Source organism: Nomascus leucogenys, chromosome 5 (genome assembly GCF_006542625.1).
Source record: "Nomascus leucogenys isolate Asia chromosome 5, Asia_NLE_v1, whole genome shotgun sequence".
In the NCBI taxonomy this organism is placed as follows: Eukaryota; Metazoa; Chordata; class Mammalia; order Primates; family Hylobatidae; genus Nomascus; species Nomascus leucogenys.
The window spans coordinates 42,266,656-42,283,007 of record NC_044385.1 but is presented as its reverse complement, the minus strand read 5'-3'; the positions used below and the strand labels follow the sequence as shown (position 1 = coordinate 42,283,007).

The 16,352-nt window shown below is 36.8% G+C and overlaps 1 protein-coding gene across 5 annotated transcripts in view; it reads right to left on the bottom strand.

Annotated features, from left to right (window-relative positions):
• The window catches only part of ATG4C (autophagy related 4C cysteine peptidase), an 82,826-nt gene that overhangs the window by 36,328 nt on the left and 30,146 nt on the right, over positions 1–16,352 (bottom strand). For 4 of the 5 annotated variants that reach the window (XM_003265168.2, XM_003265169.3, XM_030812937.1 and 1 more), the window contains exons 4-7: positions 12,485–12,718; positions 9,970–10,300; positions 8,107–8,177; positions 171–307 (exon numbers count right to left, since the gene is read on the bottom strand). In XM_003265168.2, coding sequence (XP_003265216.1) covers positions 171–307; positions 8,107–8,177; positions 9,970–10,300; positions 12,485–12,718 — 773 coding nt within the window. The remainder of the gene's footprint in view (positions 1–170; positions 308–8,106; positions 8,178–9,969; positions 10,301–12,484; positions 12,719–16,352) is intronic. The other variant, XM_030812938.1, reaches the window with a different exon arrangement.

Sequence of the window (16,352 nt, the reverse complement as noted above, 5' to 3'; positions counted from 1 at the left end):
ACATTGGTCTTATAATACTGAAATTTAAAATCTCTAATGTCAAACTTTACAACGTACAATGTACAACTGCAAAATCACCACTACTCATTTAACAGAAAAAAATTGCAAACCTTCTATATTTTTCATATTAGCTAGTATTGCCTTAAAAAAATTCAGCACTTATTTCATACCTTCACAAATTCTAAGTAGTCGGTGTTGGTTCTTTCTCCACCAAGTCTAACAGGAACTAGAATAATAACAGCTTTGTCATCTGCATTATCAGAAGTCATGGAAGCACTCTGTTTATCAATTACATCAGAATTGTAAACTGAGAAAAACATAATGAATATGTATTAAATTTTATATAAAAGCGATTTTCAGAAATATTTTTACCCAAATTTATCCTCCACCCCGCAATGGACAGCCAGCTATCTCATCTCTGGCATCACCAGAAATGTCTTAGTAAGTTAAAAATACCACTAGGATAACTGGCTAGCCATACACAGAAGACTGAAGCTGGACCACTTCCTTACACCATATACAAAAATCAACTCAAGATGGATTAAAGACTTAAATGTAAAACTCAAAACTATAAAAACGCTAGAAGACAACCTAGGCAATACCATCCTGGACATGGGAACAAGCAAAGATTTCACGACAAAGTCACCAAAAACAATCGCAACAAAAGCAAAAATTGACAAACAGGATCTAATTAAACTTAAGAGTTTCTGCACAGCAAAAGAAACTATCAAAATAGTAAACAGATAACCTATTGAATGTGAGAAAATATTTGCAAACTATACATCTGACAAAAGTCTAATATCCAGCATCTGTAAGGAACTTAGACAAATTTACAAGAGAAAAACAAACAACCCCATTAAAATGTGGGCAAAGGACATGAAAAGACACTTTTCAAAAGAAGATATACATGTAGCCAATAAGCATATTAAAAAGATCAATACCACTGATCATTAGAGAAATGCAAATCAAAAGTGCAATGAGATACCATCTCACGCCAGTCAGAATGGCTATTATTAAAAAGTCAAAAGGTAACAGATGCTGGCGAGGTTGTGGAGAAAAGGGAATGCTCATATACCACTGGTGGGAGTGTAAATTAGTTTAACCATTGTAGAAAGCAGTATAGCAATTCCTCAAAGAGCTAAAAACAAAACTACCATTTGACCTAGCAATCATTACTGGGTATATACCCAGGAAAATATAAATCATTCTACCATAAAGACACATGCACACGAATGTTCACTGCACCACTATTCACAATAGCAAAGACACAGAATCAACCTAAGTGCCCATCTCACAGATTAAAGAAAATGTGGTACATATACACCATGGAATACTATGCAGCCATAAAAAAGAATGAGATCATGTCTTTTGTGGCAACATGGTTGGAGCTGGAGGCCATTATCCTTAGCAAACTAACACAGGAACAGAAAACCAAACACTGCATGTTCTCACTTAAAAGTAGGAGCTAAATGATTAGAACTCACGAACACAAAGAAGGGAACAACAGACACTCGGGTCTACTTGAGGGTGGAGGGTGGGAGGAGAGAGAAGAGCAGAAAAAATAACTACTGGGTATCAGGCTTAATACCTGGGCGATGAAATAATCTGTACAACAAATCCCCATGACATAAGTTTACCTATCTAACAAGTACCATATGTACCCCTGAACCTAAAATAAAAGTTTTAAAAAAATACCTACCTGATTTATGTATTCAATAGATACTTATTGACAACTAGCTACTATATGACACTGGGCCTTCAGCAGCAGGCAAAACAAAAAAATTCCCACTCTCCTTGAGCATGCATGCTAATGGAGGAAATAGAGATGGTGATGCATGCTTTGAAAAAACAGAGAAGGGTGAACAGGAAATGCTGAGGGGGAGGCAATTTAAAATAAGGTGGCCAGGGAAGATCTTATGAGAAAGTAATATTTGAGTCAAGACCAAAAGAAAGAAACCAAGTAATACAGATAGATACCTAGGGGAAAAGCATTCCAAGTTAAAAGATCAAAAAGTGCGAGTATCTTAAGGCAGAAGTATAATTAGCACATCCCAGGAACAAGAGGCCAGTCTTCTGGAGGAAGTAAACAAGGGGTACAGCAGCAAAAATGGGATTAGAAGATTATAGTTATAGGGGAGAATGAAGACAGATTGTGTGAACTCTTGAAAGCCATTGTAAAGACCAGTTTTTCAGTGATGGGAAGCCATGGAAGAATTTTTTAGGGATGTCCTAATCTGACTCACAGTTTAACAGCCCATTTCCTGTGTTCACAATAGACTGTATAGGCAAGGGACTGCTCTGCCTATGGAGTAGCAACTGTTTTATTCCTTTACTTACTTAATAAACTTGCTTTCATTTTACTCTAAAACCAAAATAGGCTACAGGGGCAAGGGCTAAAGCACAGAGAACAGTTACAAAGCCACTGCAGTTATCCAGCAAGAGATGATGGTGGCTTTCCATTATGAGCAAACTATTGCAAGGACAGAAGACCAAATACCGCATGTTCTCACTCATAGGTGGGAATTGAACAATGAGAACACTTGGATACAGGGTGGGGAACATCACACACCAGGGCCTGTCGTAGGGTGGGGAGAGGGGGGAGGGATAGCATTAGGAGATATACCTAATGTAAATGATGAGTTAATGGGTGCAGCACACCAACGTGGCACATACATACATATGTAACAAACCTGCACGTTGCGTACATGTACCCTAGAACTTAAAGTATAATAAAAAAAAAAAAAAGAAAGAAAGAAAGAAAAGAGATGATAGTGGTTTGAACAAAGGTAGTAACTGTAAAAATAGGGAATGGTCGGCCAGGCGCGGTGGCTGACGCCTGTAATCCCAGCACTTTGGGAGGCTGAGGTGGGCGGATCACAAGGTCAAGAGATCAAGACCATCCTGGCTTACACGGTGAAACCCCGTCTCTACTAAAAATACAAAAAAATTAGCCGGGCATGGTGGCGGGCGCCTGTAGTTCCAGCTACTCGGGAGGCTGAGGCAGGAAAATGGCATGAACCCAAGAGGCAGCGCTTGCAGTGAGTGGAGATTGCGCAACTGCACTCCAGCCTGGGTGACAGAGCTAGATTCCATCTCAAAAAAAAAAAAAAAAAAAAAATAGGGAATGGTCACGTAGAGGTGATCAGTTCGGCCAGGTGCGGTGGGTCACGCCTGTAATCCCAGCACTTTGGGAAGCCAAGGTGGGTGGATCACTTGAGGTCAGGACTTCAAGGCCAGCCTGGTCAACATGGCCAAACACCGTCTCTACTAAAAATACAAAAAATTAGCTGGGCATGGTGGCAGGCACCTGTAATCCCAGCTACTTGGGAGACTGAGGCAGAAGAATCGCTTGAACCTGGGAGGCAGAGGTTGCAGTGAGCTGAAATCGCACCACTGCACTCCAACCTGGGCAACAGAGTGAGACTCCATCTCCAAAAAAAAAAAAAAGTGATCAGTTCATGTATCTGAAGATGAAGTAAGGACTCACTATTAAATGTAAGATGTGAGAGAAAAAATTGATTCACAGGTGATTTGAAGGGTTTTGGTTTAAGCAAACAGAGTAAGAAAGCTGCCATTTATAAAGACATGGAAGACTGGAGGAGGGGAAAATATATGAGGGAGAATTGGGAATTCAGTTTGATATACTTGTTAGGTAAACAGAAAGGTTGAGTAGACAGGGACATGGAACTGGAGTTTAGAGAGAGGACTAGGATGGACCTATCAAGTTGGGAGTTACCAACATGCAGATTACTATCTGCATTATAAAACCACGAGACTTGGTGAATTCAAATCAGTATAGACAGAAAAAGAGATGAGATGAAGTCTAAAGGCTGAGCACTAAAACATGACATTTTTAGAGATCAGGGAGATGAAAAACCAACAAACGAGGCTGTGAAGGAGTGAATAAGGAGGCAGAGGGAAAATCTACAGAGTAGTGTCCAGAAATCAAGGAAACAAAATCTTGTAAGGAGGAAGAGGAAAGAGTCAACGGTGTCAAATGCTACTGATAGATTGTGTGATATGAGAACTGAGAAGTTACTGCGAGGCTGGGAAAGATTAAATTATTGGTAAGAGCAGTTCTGGGGTGGGCACAAGATGGAGTCTCCCTCTGTCACCCAGGCTGGAGCGCAGTGGCACGATCTTGGCTCACTGCAGCCTCCGCCTCCTGGGTTCAAGGGATTCTCCTGCCTCAGCCTCCTGAGTAGCTGGGACTACAGATACCTGCCACCACATCTAGCTAATTTTTGTATTTCTAATAGAGATAGGGTTTCACCATATTGGCCAGGCTGGTCTCGAACTCCTGACCTTGTGATCTCCCTGCCTCGGTTTCCCAAAGTGCTGGGATTACAGGCATGAACCACCATGCCCGGCCAGCTCACGCTTATAATCCCAGCATTTTGGGAGGCTGTGGCAACAGGATCACTTGAAGCCAGGAGTTCAAGACCAGCCTGGGCAACACAGCGAGGCCTTCGTCTCTATAAAAAATTTCAAAATTAGCCAGGGATGGTGATGCATGCCTTTAATGCTAGTCACTTGGGAAGCTGAGGCAGGAGCAACACTTGAGCTCAGGAGTTTCAGGTAACAGTGAGCTATGATCGCACCACTGCACTCCAGCCTGGTCAACAGAGTAAAACCCTGTCTCAAAAAAAAAAAGAGCGAGAGAAAGAGAAAAGAGCAGTTCTGGTATGGTGGTGGGTATGACAGTCTAAGTACCACAGTTCAAGAGAAAATAGTAGGATTTGGTAGAAGCAAATACAGACAAAATTTTATTTTATCCAAATTAAAGTAGTTTTATTCAAAACATACTTTACACCCATACTCCTTGTCAGTTGAATGAAACTCTTCTGATCTTGAGCCAAATAGGAAATTCTACCACTTCTCTCCCAGTTCTTTCCTTTAAATTCCAAATTTAGACTGAGCTATCAAATTCTTCTCTTCACCTAACTTCCCTATCTTCCATAGTCAATTGAAACCAAAGCTACAAAAATGCCACAGCAGTTCTCCCTCATCGGGATAGAGATTGCATTCTTACCCTTCGTCTTCATTCAACACACATTTATTGAGGACCTGCTATTTATTGATGTGTTCTACACTAGAGAGGTATAAAATAAATAAGATCCTGACTTCAAAGACTGTCTAGCCCAAATGTTTGGTGTCTTTCCTTCACTTCCAATATATATGTAAGGTCTGTGACATAGTCCAATTCTGTAACAGAGGCTCATTACAGCAGCGAATCTCAACCAAATGATTCTGATACCTTACTTCTATACCTGCTACCTCAACAATCATCGATATTATATACAAGAAACAAATAATTACAAGGTGATATCACAAGTGAATTACAAGTACAATATTTAATAGAAGTATTTCCAAAATGTTACAGACCATAGAGGAAAGGTAAACTAATTCTGCCTAACGAGAGTTGGGAAAGACTGCCAAAGGTGTAACCTTTGTGCGTGTTCTTGAAGAATGAATAAGACCTAACAAGAGGCATTCTAATAATAAAGAGCATTCCAAGCAGAGGCAATAATATGCACAAAGGCATGGGGAAAAAAGATAATGACACCATGTCTAAGGAATGGCCTGAGGGCGGAAAACACTTTAGTGTACTGTGTATGGAAGATAGTGTTAGAAGGTGATGCTGGAAATGTAGGTCGGGACAAATTATAAAGGACTTCATTGTGCTTCATATGCCAAGATAACATAAGACTAGTTAATGGGCAGTCATTGGTTTTTAAATAAAGGGACATGATCAGTTTCTTTTGATCAGATGGACCAAAAAAGGGAAGAGAGACAGGTAGGGAAATCAAGCTAAAGTCCAAGCAAGAGATAAGGGTCTAATCTAAATCAACGAGAATGAAGATGAGAGAACAGATTTCAGGAACATTTTCTTAAGCGTTGACTGACTAAATATAAGCAATGAAAGTGCAGTCAAGAATAAGTGGGTTCTACTTACTACTTGAGTACATATGTGGACATGCCACTATTAGTCAAGAGAAAATAGAAAAAGGGGTGGGACCGAGGGAAACAGTAAGTGTACTTTTAAACATGCTGAATTTGAAGTGTTTGTAGAATACGTAAGTGGAGATATTAGAAAGGTGGCAGAAAATATAAGTTATCACATATTGACTCAGGTAGGGTTAGAAATGTAGTTTTTTGAGACAGAGTCTCACTCTGTTGCCCAGGCTGGAGTGCAGTGGCACAATATCAGTTCACTGCAACTCTGCCTCCAGGGCTCAAGTGATCCTCTCACCCCAGCCTCCCGAGTAGCTGGGACTACAGGCATGTCACCACCATGCTCAACTAAATTTTGTATATTTTGTAGTGACGGGGTTTCACCATGCTGCCCAAGCTAGTCTCAAACTGCTGGGCTCAAGTGATCCCCTGACCTCGGCCTCTCAAAGTGCTGGGATTATAGGCATGAGCCATCATGCTCGGCTCTAAAAATGTATTTTTAAAAGTCCTAGTATAGAGTACATAGTCCTAAGTATTTAAAGCCATAAAAATAGATGCAATTACAAAGGAAAACAACACAGAATAAGAAAAAGAGAAAATAAATAGAAAACAAAACCTTTAAAAACACTAATGAAGATAGAGGGGGAAAAAATCATTGATAAGAGTCTGGTCTCACTTAATTCCTAATCCCATAGTCTATCAAAATTATACAAATACAAGTTCTCCCTTTAGGAGTCTTAAACATGAATGATAAAAATTTTAAGAACTACTTCAAATTACACAAACCATTTCTATAACAAGGAACACTGTAATGTTTGCTTAATTAATTATATGTAACAAATATCTAGGCTGACTGTGTCAATAAAAGCACAAAAGGTAAATTCATGCATTTATTTAATGATTACTTGTTTAGGTACATCCTTAGGCTTAATTAGAACTATTTAACACAGCAAATGTTTTTCAAGACTTCCTACTTGAAAAACAAACATAGTACCTGCAAAACTCATATACTTATCTGAAAATTTAGACCTTTTCTTTTTATATGGCTATAATTATGGATATTGGTCTTTCTTTACAAGGCCAAACAAAAACACATGAATATTTGGTAACTATTATTACATACTACAAACACTAGGTGGTTATCAGTGTAACCTTAAGCATTTTATAGATACCCTTGTATTAAAACATGATTAAAGTATACTTAACTTTTCTAAAACATTAACATATTTTATCATTGTAACAGTATTCCTGTAAGAAAAACACTTAACAGCATGAGGTGGCTAAGCCATTTTTATTTTTTTAAGAATTGAGGTGTCTATTTTATCCGCAACAAAGTTTCAAAATTACTACAGGTTGAGCATTCCTAATCCAAAATCTAAAACTTTTAGAGCACAGCATTTTTCACAAGTGAAAAATTCTACATGTGACTGCATGTGATGGGTTGCAATCAAAACATGGTCAAAACTTGGTCTCATGCACAAAATTATTAAAAATAGTGTATGAAATTTCCTTCAGGCTATGTGTATAAGGAGTATACAAAACATAAATGAATTTCATGTTTCGACTTCAGTCCCATCCCCAAGATATCTCATTATGTAAATGCAAATATTGAAAGGTCCCAAAAATACAAAATCGGAAACACTTGTGGTCTCAAACATTTTGGATAAAAAATACTCAACCTGTATAGAGTGATCATCAAAAAGAAGACCCAAAACAATAAAATAAAGCGAATCTGGACAATAGCTGCATCATTAGTAGATGATTTACTGAAGTATTAGTGAGAAATATATTCAATTCCTCATAAGATACACTAAGAATTTTCTTTCCTTGAAACACATCCACCAATGAAATAGTACCCAGCATACATGCAGCCCAAGTATATACCTATGTTAAATTTTCCTGCCTATCTCTTTTAAAGTAGTTATTTGAAATGCTGAAATTCTTTGAGAACTTAATATCGCAACTAAAAATTCATAATATGTATTCAATCAAAAAATATTTTTATTAAGTGCTTACATTTAGGAACAAAAATGTATAAGACATGGTGCCTACCTTCATAATTATTTACAGTATTACTGGGATAAGCTAAACACATATAAAAAGTATGACCAAATAAAACAAATAAAGATTAGAATTATATACATTCCTTACCTGTACAATCTTGTGCAACATAAATCGTTATTCCTTGTAAATCAGGGTGTCTTGCTTCTTCAACTGCTTTTCTGAGAAAATAACAAGCAATATCTTTCAAAATGCGAACATTTTCTATTGGCAACTAAAGATTTAATTTAAGAAGGAAAAAATGCCAGCAGTTTTGTGACTTTCCTATTTAACTCATAGTATCTGCTGTCAAAAACTATTATCTGAATGGTATCAGACATCAGATTAAAATTTTCAAAGTTGAATATTAAATTACTCAAAGAACATTAAAACACAAATTACAAAATACATTTAAAAAATTATTGGGTATAAAGCTCTACTCCCTTCCCTCCAAAAAGAAGGATTTCTCTCAACCACTCACCTTACCAGTGGTATGAATATGCTGCAAGATTTGCTGCAAATTAACTTAGATTACTGACTGGGAGTCAATTACTGTGTCTGTCCTCTGGCACACTTAAGAAACTGTTCGTTCTTTAAACAACAGCATGACTTTTTTCCTTCATTCAAAAACCTATAAGACCTGAACAAATGAATTTCCTAATTTCAAGTATTGAAATTATATAAGTAAAACTGTAAATTAAACAATATTCCTAAGTATAATGTTCTCAATGGTGTACATGATGTGAAAAAAAATCACAACATCTGTAAACGGTGATTATGCAAATTGTGGAAATATAATTTTATTTAACTATATATGTAATTATTTAATTGAAAATGCCCTATTATTCATGTTCCCATGTGTTAGTGTAGAAGAAAGACTGGCAAACTATGCCCATAAGCTGAATACAACCTGTGCCCTGTTTTTGTACCATCTGCAAGCTAAGAATGGTTTTTGACAGTTTTAAGGGACTGGAGGGAGAGGAAAGACGGTCAACAGAAACCTTTACAAGACCTGTGAAGCCTAAAATATTTACTATTGTCACTTCACAGAAAGTTTGCTGTCCCCCGGAGTAGAGAACATCTTGAAGGGTAGAGACTATGCTTTTATGATTATGCTTTTATAAATGTCATACCAAGTTGGAATTGATATATTATTAACAATCAAATTAATAACATTAGGCAAATACTTTCCAATTGTAAGCATCTGGCCTATAAAATATAGAAGCATGTTAATATGCAAAAAAATGCTTTGTAATGACTTCAAATTTATATATGATTTTAAGTGGAGTAAATTTAAATCACAACATGCTATACTTATATGAAATATTAATGATTTAGTTTATAACAAAAACGGGATACACACACAAATAAGATAATTTTTTTAAAAACTTGGTATCAAAATAAATGGTACATAAAAAGCTGAAGTAAAGTGAAATTTGACTTTCAACTTTTTTCTAACTATCCTGAATGTCACAGATCCTTTACTTTTACCATGATATAATTACAATATTAATAGTGCCATACATTTACAATTCACAAGAATTTGATGTGTGCAAAGAAATGCTGAAAACATCAATTTTAGCTCTTGACATTTCATTACACTATCAGTACATTACAGCCCCCAGGTTACACTATTAAAAAAAACTATAATGTTATGCATGTTCCAAGGTTGAAAGAGATGTTAGTGTTTAGAGCATTTCAATAAGGTATTCTAATGAAAACCTGGTTAGAAAGAGACCTGGGATGTCTATACCTAAGAGAAAGAGAAGAAAAATTTGTCAGTAAATAAATTAAATGTAACTAGAGTCGCAATACATCTTCTTTTTTCCCTGCTGGCAAATGAAAGCGTCTTTATGAACATTCTCATACAGTTAGACTTTTAAAGTTCCAATTATATATACACATTGCAAAAATCAGTATCTCTTGATCCTGAGGACCTTTGTCACAAGAAGAAAGATTTTAAAACAATTTTACCTTAAAATGTGAGCAACCACAGCTGGTCCATACCAATCTCCTGCTTTTTTCCCAGACTTCTTTCCATATTCTATTAGTTGATGTAAGCCAAAAGGAGCCAAGGGGGAATCACCAAACCAAGAGATGATTTTCCTATGATAAACTTCATTTCGCATTTCATGATCATCAGAATATTTCCCAATTGTTTCCTTCAGAGAAATTGTTGGGGTTTTGAGTTCTCTTTCCCCTGAAAGTGATGCCTCAAATGATGCAGTAAATTTTTTGACAGTGTGGGAAGTCCATGATTCAGAGTCTGAATTTTCAATATTCAAAGCATCAGGCCAGGTCCAAGCTATAGTAGTTCCAAAGCAAAGTGTTCAGATCTTTTAAATAGATACTTTAACAATTCTACTAAAATAAATATGTAGCATTTAAGGTCATTTGGGTTACTAAGATAGTAAATTCAAAAATAGGTAAATACATGGAAACAAAAAGTAGATTAATGGTTGCTTATGGAGAGGTACTGGGAGTGGCTGCTAATGAGTACAAGGCTTCTTCAAGGGATGATAAAAATGTTCTAAAATTAGATTTATGGTGATGATTGTGGAACTCTATAACTATGCTAAGAACCACTGAATTATTCACTTGAAATGAGTGAATTTATGGTATATAGGTTGTATCTCAATAAAACTGCTTAAAAAACAAACGTACAAGACAATAATATGCCAAAATATCAATGATGTTTATACCTTAATGGTATTATTCTCTGTACTTTTCTGTAGTTTCCAAAATTTCATATAATCAAGAAAAAAATTACAAAAATACAAGACAAAAGAAAGAAAAAATAGTAACGTTGGGTAAAAAAGGACAATCCCAGATGGTCTTTTTTCTGTTCTTTGACAGTGCTGAGATAAAGACTTTTGTATTTCATTATCAGACTGCTTATCAAACATCCAGTCTTGACTACCCAAAGGCACAATAAACATATTTACTAACATTTATGATACTCATAAGAAGATATCTTCAGAAAGTGGATGTTTTGATTATATGTTAAAATAGAAGTCTGACCATGGAAGTTTTAAATTTTTTTCAAAGTATTTTCCTGTACGTTTCTTCAGAATAACTTAATCATTATTAACAGAGTAATAACAATTCTCTAATAGTTAATAAATGAAATCATAAAAGATCAAAGACCTTGAAAAATCAAATCTATCCATTATGTCACTGTTCTGAAGAACAAGACAATCCCCAAACATGCATGTAATTTTAAGTTAACAAAATAAGTCATAGATTCAGAGATCTAGTGAGGACTGAAAAATATTCCAATCCTTGCCCATGACTGCACAAGACTATAAATAAATCACCCCAGAAAACCAGTTTAAAAATTATTTTCCTTACATTTTCAACACCATTCTTCAATAAACATTCTGTCTAAATAATCTCATCAATAATCTCTACAAAAAAGTTACCAAATATATGCCATGCATTGTAGGGATACTGTCTTAACACTTATAAAAATCTGACAATATTTAATAATCAAATATGATATCCTAAAATTGTAAACTAAAATATTCCTACAAATGTACACATTATTAAAAATGGACTAACACAAAGGTGGCACATTAGGAAAAACATATATATGTAAGTTAAGTATCAATGACATTTTTTAGGGTCTAAAACTGCATGATTACCTTATTAGGAATATGTCTAGTGCCAGGCACAGTGGCTCACACCTGTAATCCCAATATTTTGGGAGGGCAAGGTGGGAGCATCACTTGATCCTAGGAGTTCAAGACCAGCCTGGGCAACATAGTGAGACCACATATCTACAAAAAAATTTAAAAATTAGCTAACCATGGTGGCATGCACCTGTGGTCCCAGCTACTCAGGAAGCTGAGGCAGGAGAATAGCTTGAGTCCAGGAGTTCGAAGTTGCAATGAGCTATGATTACATCACTGCACTCTAGCCTGAGCAACAGAGTGAGACCCTATTGCTAAAAAAATTTTTTTAATTTGAAAGAGTATGTCTAATCGATTTAATAGAGTATAATCACACTAATAAAGATAAAAATACTTTTAAACTATTATTGACATGCAGGGAGAAAATAAACAAACCAGAGTAAAGTCTCTTAAAATTTAAAAAATATTACATATCTCCCCAAAGTCACTGTTATTAACCTGCCCAGGACTTAACTAAACTGGAGATAATCCAGATTTCAACCAAAAGGAAAGAAACAGTAACAACAATAAAATCCAAAGGGTACTAAAAATTGAACTAACTTAACTCATAATGGTGACCAAGAATAACAGCTATATTTAACCTGCATTTTTGAAAAGGGAATCAGGAAAGTTTACATATAAGTCATATCTGACCCAGTTCAAAAAAAATGCAATACACCAAATTAGTTACAACTCCTTAGAAAATCTCACAGTCAAGAAATTAACCTCAGGGAATTTCATGCAGTTTGTAAGCTGGAATTCAAATGGAAAAATATCGATGACAAAAACAAAAACAAAAAAACAGAAATTTGATTTACCTCTACCAAGAAAGTGTAGTATGAGTCCTTGAGCCAAGAGCATCTGGCCAGTTCTCAATGTGCAGCCCCACCCACAGTCTGTTGTCAAAGCTGAGCCTTCTATTTGTGGGAATTCTTCCCTGTAGGTCAGCCATATTCTAGAAATGAAATCTTTACGAAATTCTTCTACATTTCCTGCAATTACGTGATCCGCTATTGTACATCCCGATCCTGCAGGTAACGTTTTATCTTCATCTAAAAAATAAACATACGGTCTAAGGAACCAGAGAAATGTCTATAACGGTAACAAACGTTATCATTACTGTCTTAAGATGTGAAGTACGGGGCCGGGCGCGGTGGCTCACGCCTGTAATCCCAGCACTTTGGGAGGCCGAGGCGGGCAGATCACGAGGTCAGGAGATCGAGACCATCCTGGCTAACACGGTGAAACCCGGTCTCTACTAAAAATACAAAAAATTAGCCGGGCGTCGTGGCGGGCGCCTGTAGTCCCAGCTACTCGGGAGGCTGAGGCAGGAGAATGGTATGAACCCGGGAGGCGGAGCTTGCAGTGAGCCGAGATCGCGCCACTGCACTCTGGCCTGGGTGAAAGAGCAAGACTCCGTCTAAAAATAAATAAATAAATAAATAATAATTTAAAAAAGATGTGAAGTATGTCACAATCTTTCTAATCCTTTTTTACTAATTTTAAAAGATAAATCTTATTCTGCCTATGAAAATCAAGTTAGAATGAATGCTGAAATGTTTTACATACTATAGAGTTAACTAATATAAGGTATTATCAACAATACTCTTGTTATTAGTAATAATATCCTATATTCTATACATAATTAACTCTTTGAAGAGGGGACACAGACAAGGATGATATTAGATTTCTCACTGGAAACAAAAGAAGATAGTGCAGCAACGTCTTTACAGTAGTGAAGAAAAAAAATCATTAACTCAGAATCCTATATGCAGCAAAAACACCTTTCAAAAATAAAGGCAAAATAAAGACTTTTTCAGATACACAAAAGCTGGAAGAAGACATCACCAGCCAACCTGCATTAAAAGAAACCTTAGCCAGGTGTGGTGGCTCACATCTATAATCCCCAGCACTTTGGGAGGCTATAACAGGAAGATTCTGGCTGGGCACAGTGGCTTACGCATTTAATCTCAGCACTTTGGGAGACTGAGCCAGATGGATCACTTGAGGTCAGGAGTTCAAGACCAGCCTGGACAACATGGTGAAACCCCATCTCTACTAAAAATACAAAATTAGCCAGGCATGGTGGCAGGCACCTGTAGTCCCAGCTACTCGAGAGGCTGAGGCAAGGGAATCGTTTGAACTCGGGAGGCAGAGGTTGCAGTGAGCCAAGATCGTGCCACTGCACTACAGCCTGGGCAACATAGTGAGATCCTCATTTCTACAAAAAATAAAAAATTAGCCAGGTGCGGTGCAGATACTTGCAAGGCCAAAGTGTGAGGATGAGGATCACTTGGGCCAGGAGGTTCAGGCTGCACTGGGCCATGATTAAACCACTGGTCCAGATGGAAATACAGATTCACACAAAGGAATGAATAAACCAAACATGATACCTTCTTTGAAGGGTATTTGACTATTTAAACCAAAATAATAGTAATTTACTATGGGGTGTATAACATATTAAGTAAAATGTGTGGGGTGTATAACATATAAATAAGTAAAATGTACGACAACAATATCGTAAAGACCAAGAGGGAGAAGGTGAAGTATACTGTAAGGTTCTTGGTATATCACTTGAAGGCAGACTGTGATAAGTCAGAGATGTATACTATAAACCTTAAACCACTAAAATAACAATAAAAAGTTATAGCTAATAAGACAACAAAAGAGATAAAAGAGAATCATAAAAATACTCAATCCAAAAGCAGGTAGAAAGGGAGGAAAAGAGAACAAAAAAAAGATTTAACAAATAGAAAGCAAATAATGACATGATTATACCTAGCTTTATCAATAATCATATTAAAAGTAAATGGTTTAAACACATTTATTTATTTATTCATTTATTTATTTATTTATTTATTTATTTTTAGTTTTTGAGAGAGTCTCGTTCTGTCACCCAGGCTGGAGTGCAGTGGTGCAATATTGGCTTACTGCAACCTCTGCCTCCAGGGTTAAAGCGATTCTTGTGCCTCAGCCTCCTGAGTAGCTGGGATTACACGCATACACCACAACGCCAGGCTAATTTTTGTATTTTTAGTTGAGACGAGGTGTCTCCATGTTGGTCAAGCTGTTCTCAAACACCCATCCTCAAGTAATCCACCTGGCTTGGACTCCCCAAGTGTTGGGATTATAGGCATTGAGAGCCACTGTGCCTGGCCCTAAACACCTTAATTTAAAAGGCAAAGATTATCAGACTGGATAAAAAAAGCAAGACTCAGCTAGTACTTCCTATAAGAAACACATTTTAAACGTAAAGACGCAAATAGATTAAGTGTAAAGGATGAAAAGAGATATACGATGCAACTTTAAGCGAAAGAAAGCTGAAGTGGCTATATTTTTTATTATACTTTAAGTTCAGGAATAAAAAGTGCAAAACATGCAGGTTTGTTACATAGGTATACACGTGCCATGGTGGTTTGCTGCATCCATCAACCTGTCATTGACATTAGGTATTTCGCCTAATGCTATCCCTCCCCTAGTCCCCCACCCACTGACAGGCCCCAGTGTGTGATGTTCCCCTCCTAGTCTCCATGTATTCTCATTGTTCAACTCCCACTTATGAGTGAGAACCTGCAGTGTTTGGTTTTCTGTTCCTGTGTTAGTCTGCTGAGAAGGATGGTTTGCAGCTTCATCCATGTCCCTGCAAAGGACATGACCTCATCTTTTGTTACGGCTGCATAGTATTCCATGGTGTATATGTGCCACATTTTCTTTATCCAGTCTATCACTGATGGGCATTTGGGTTGGTTCCAAGTCTTTGCTATTGTGAATAGTGCCACAATAAACATACATGCGCATGTGTATTTATAGTAGAATGATTTATAATCCTTTGGGTATACACCCAGTAATAGGAGTGCTGGGTCAAATGGTATTTCTGGTTCTAGATCTTTGAGGAATCGCCACACTGTCTTCCACAATGGTTGAACTCCCTTTACACTCCCATCAACAGTGTAAAAACGTTCCTATTTCTCCACATCCTCTCCAGCATCTGTTGTTTCCTGACTTTTTATGATCGCCATTCTAACTGGCGTGAGATGGTATCTCATTGTGGTTTTGATTGCATTTCTCTAATGACCAGTGATAATGAGCTTTTTTCCATATATTTGTTGGTTGCATAAATGTCTTCTTTTGAGAAGTGTCTATTCACATCCTTCACCTACTTTTTGATGGGATTGTTTTTTTCTTGTAAATTTGTTTAAGTTCTTTGTAGATTCTGGATATTAGTCCTTTGTCAGATGGAGAGATTGCAAAAATTTTCTCCCATTCTGTAGGTTGCCTGTTCACTCTGATGATAGTTTCTTTTGCTGTGCAGAAGCTCTTCAGTTTAATTAGATCCCATCTGTCAATTTTGGCTTTTGTTACCATTGCTTTTGGTGTTATAGACATGAAGTCCTTGCCCATGCCTATGTCCTGAATGGTATTGCCTAGGTTTTCTTCTAGGGTTTTTATGGTTTTAGGTCTTAGTTTAAGTCTTTCATCCATCTTGAGTTAATTTTTGTATAAGGTGTAAGGAAGGGTTCCAGTTTCAGTTTTCTGCATATGGCTAGCCAGTTTTCCCAACACCATTTATTAAATAGGGAATCCTTTCCCCATTTCTTGTTTTTGTCAGGTTTGTCAAGGATCAGATGGTTGTAGATGTGTGGTGCTATTTCTGAGGCCTCTGTTCTGTTCCATTGGTCTATATAT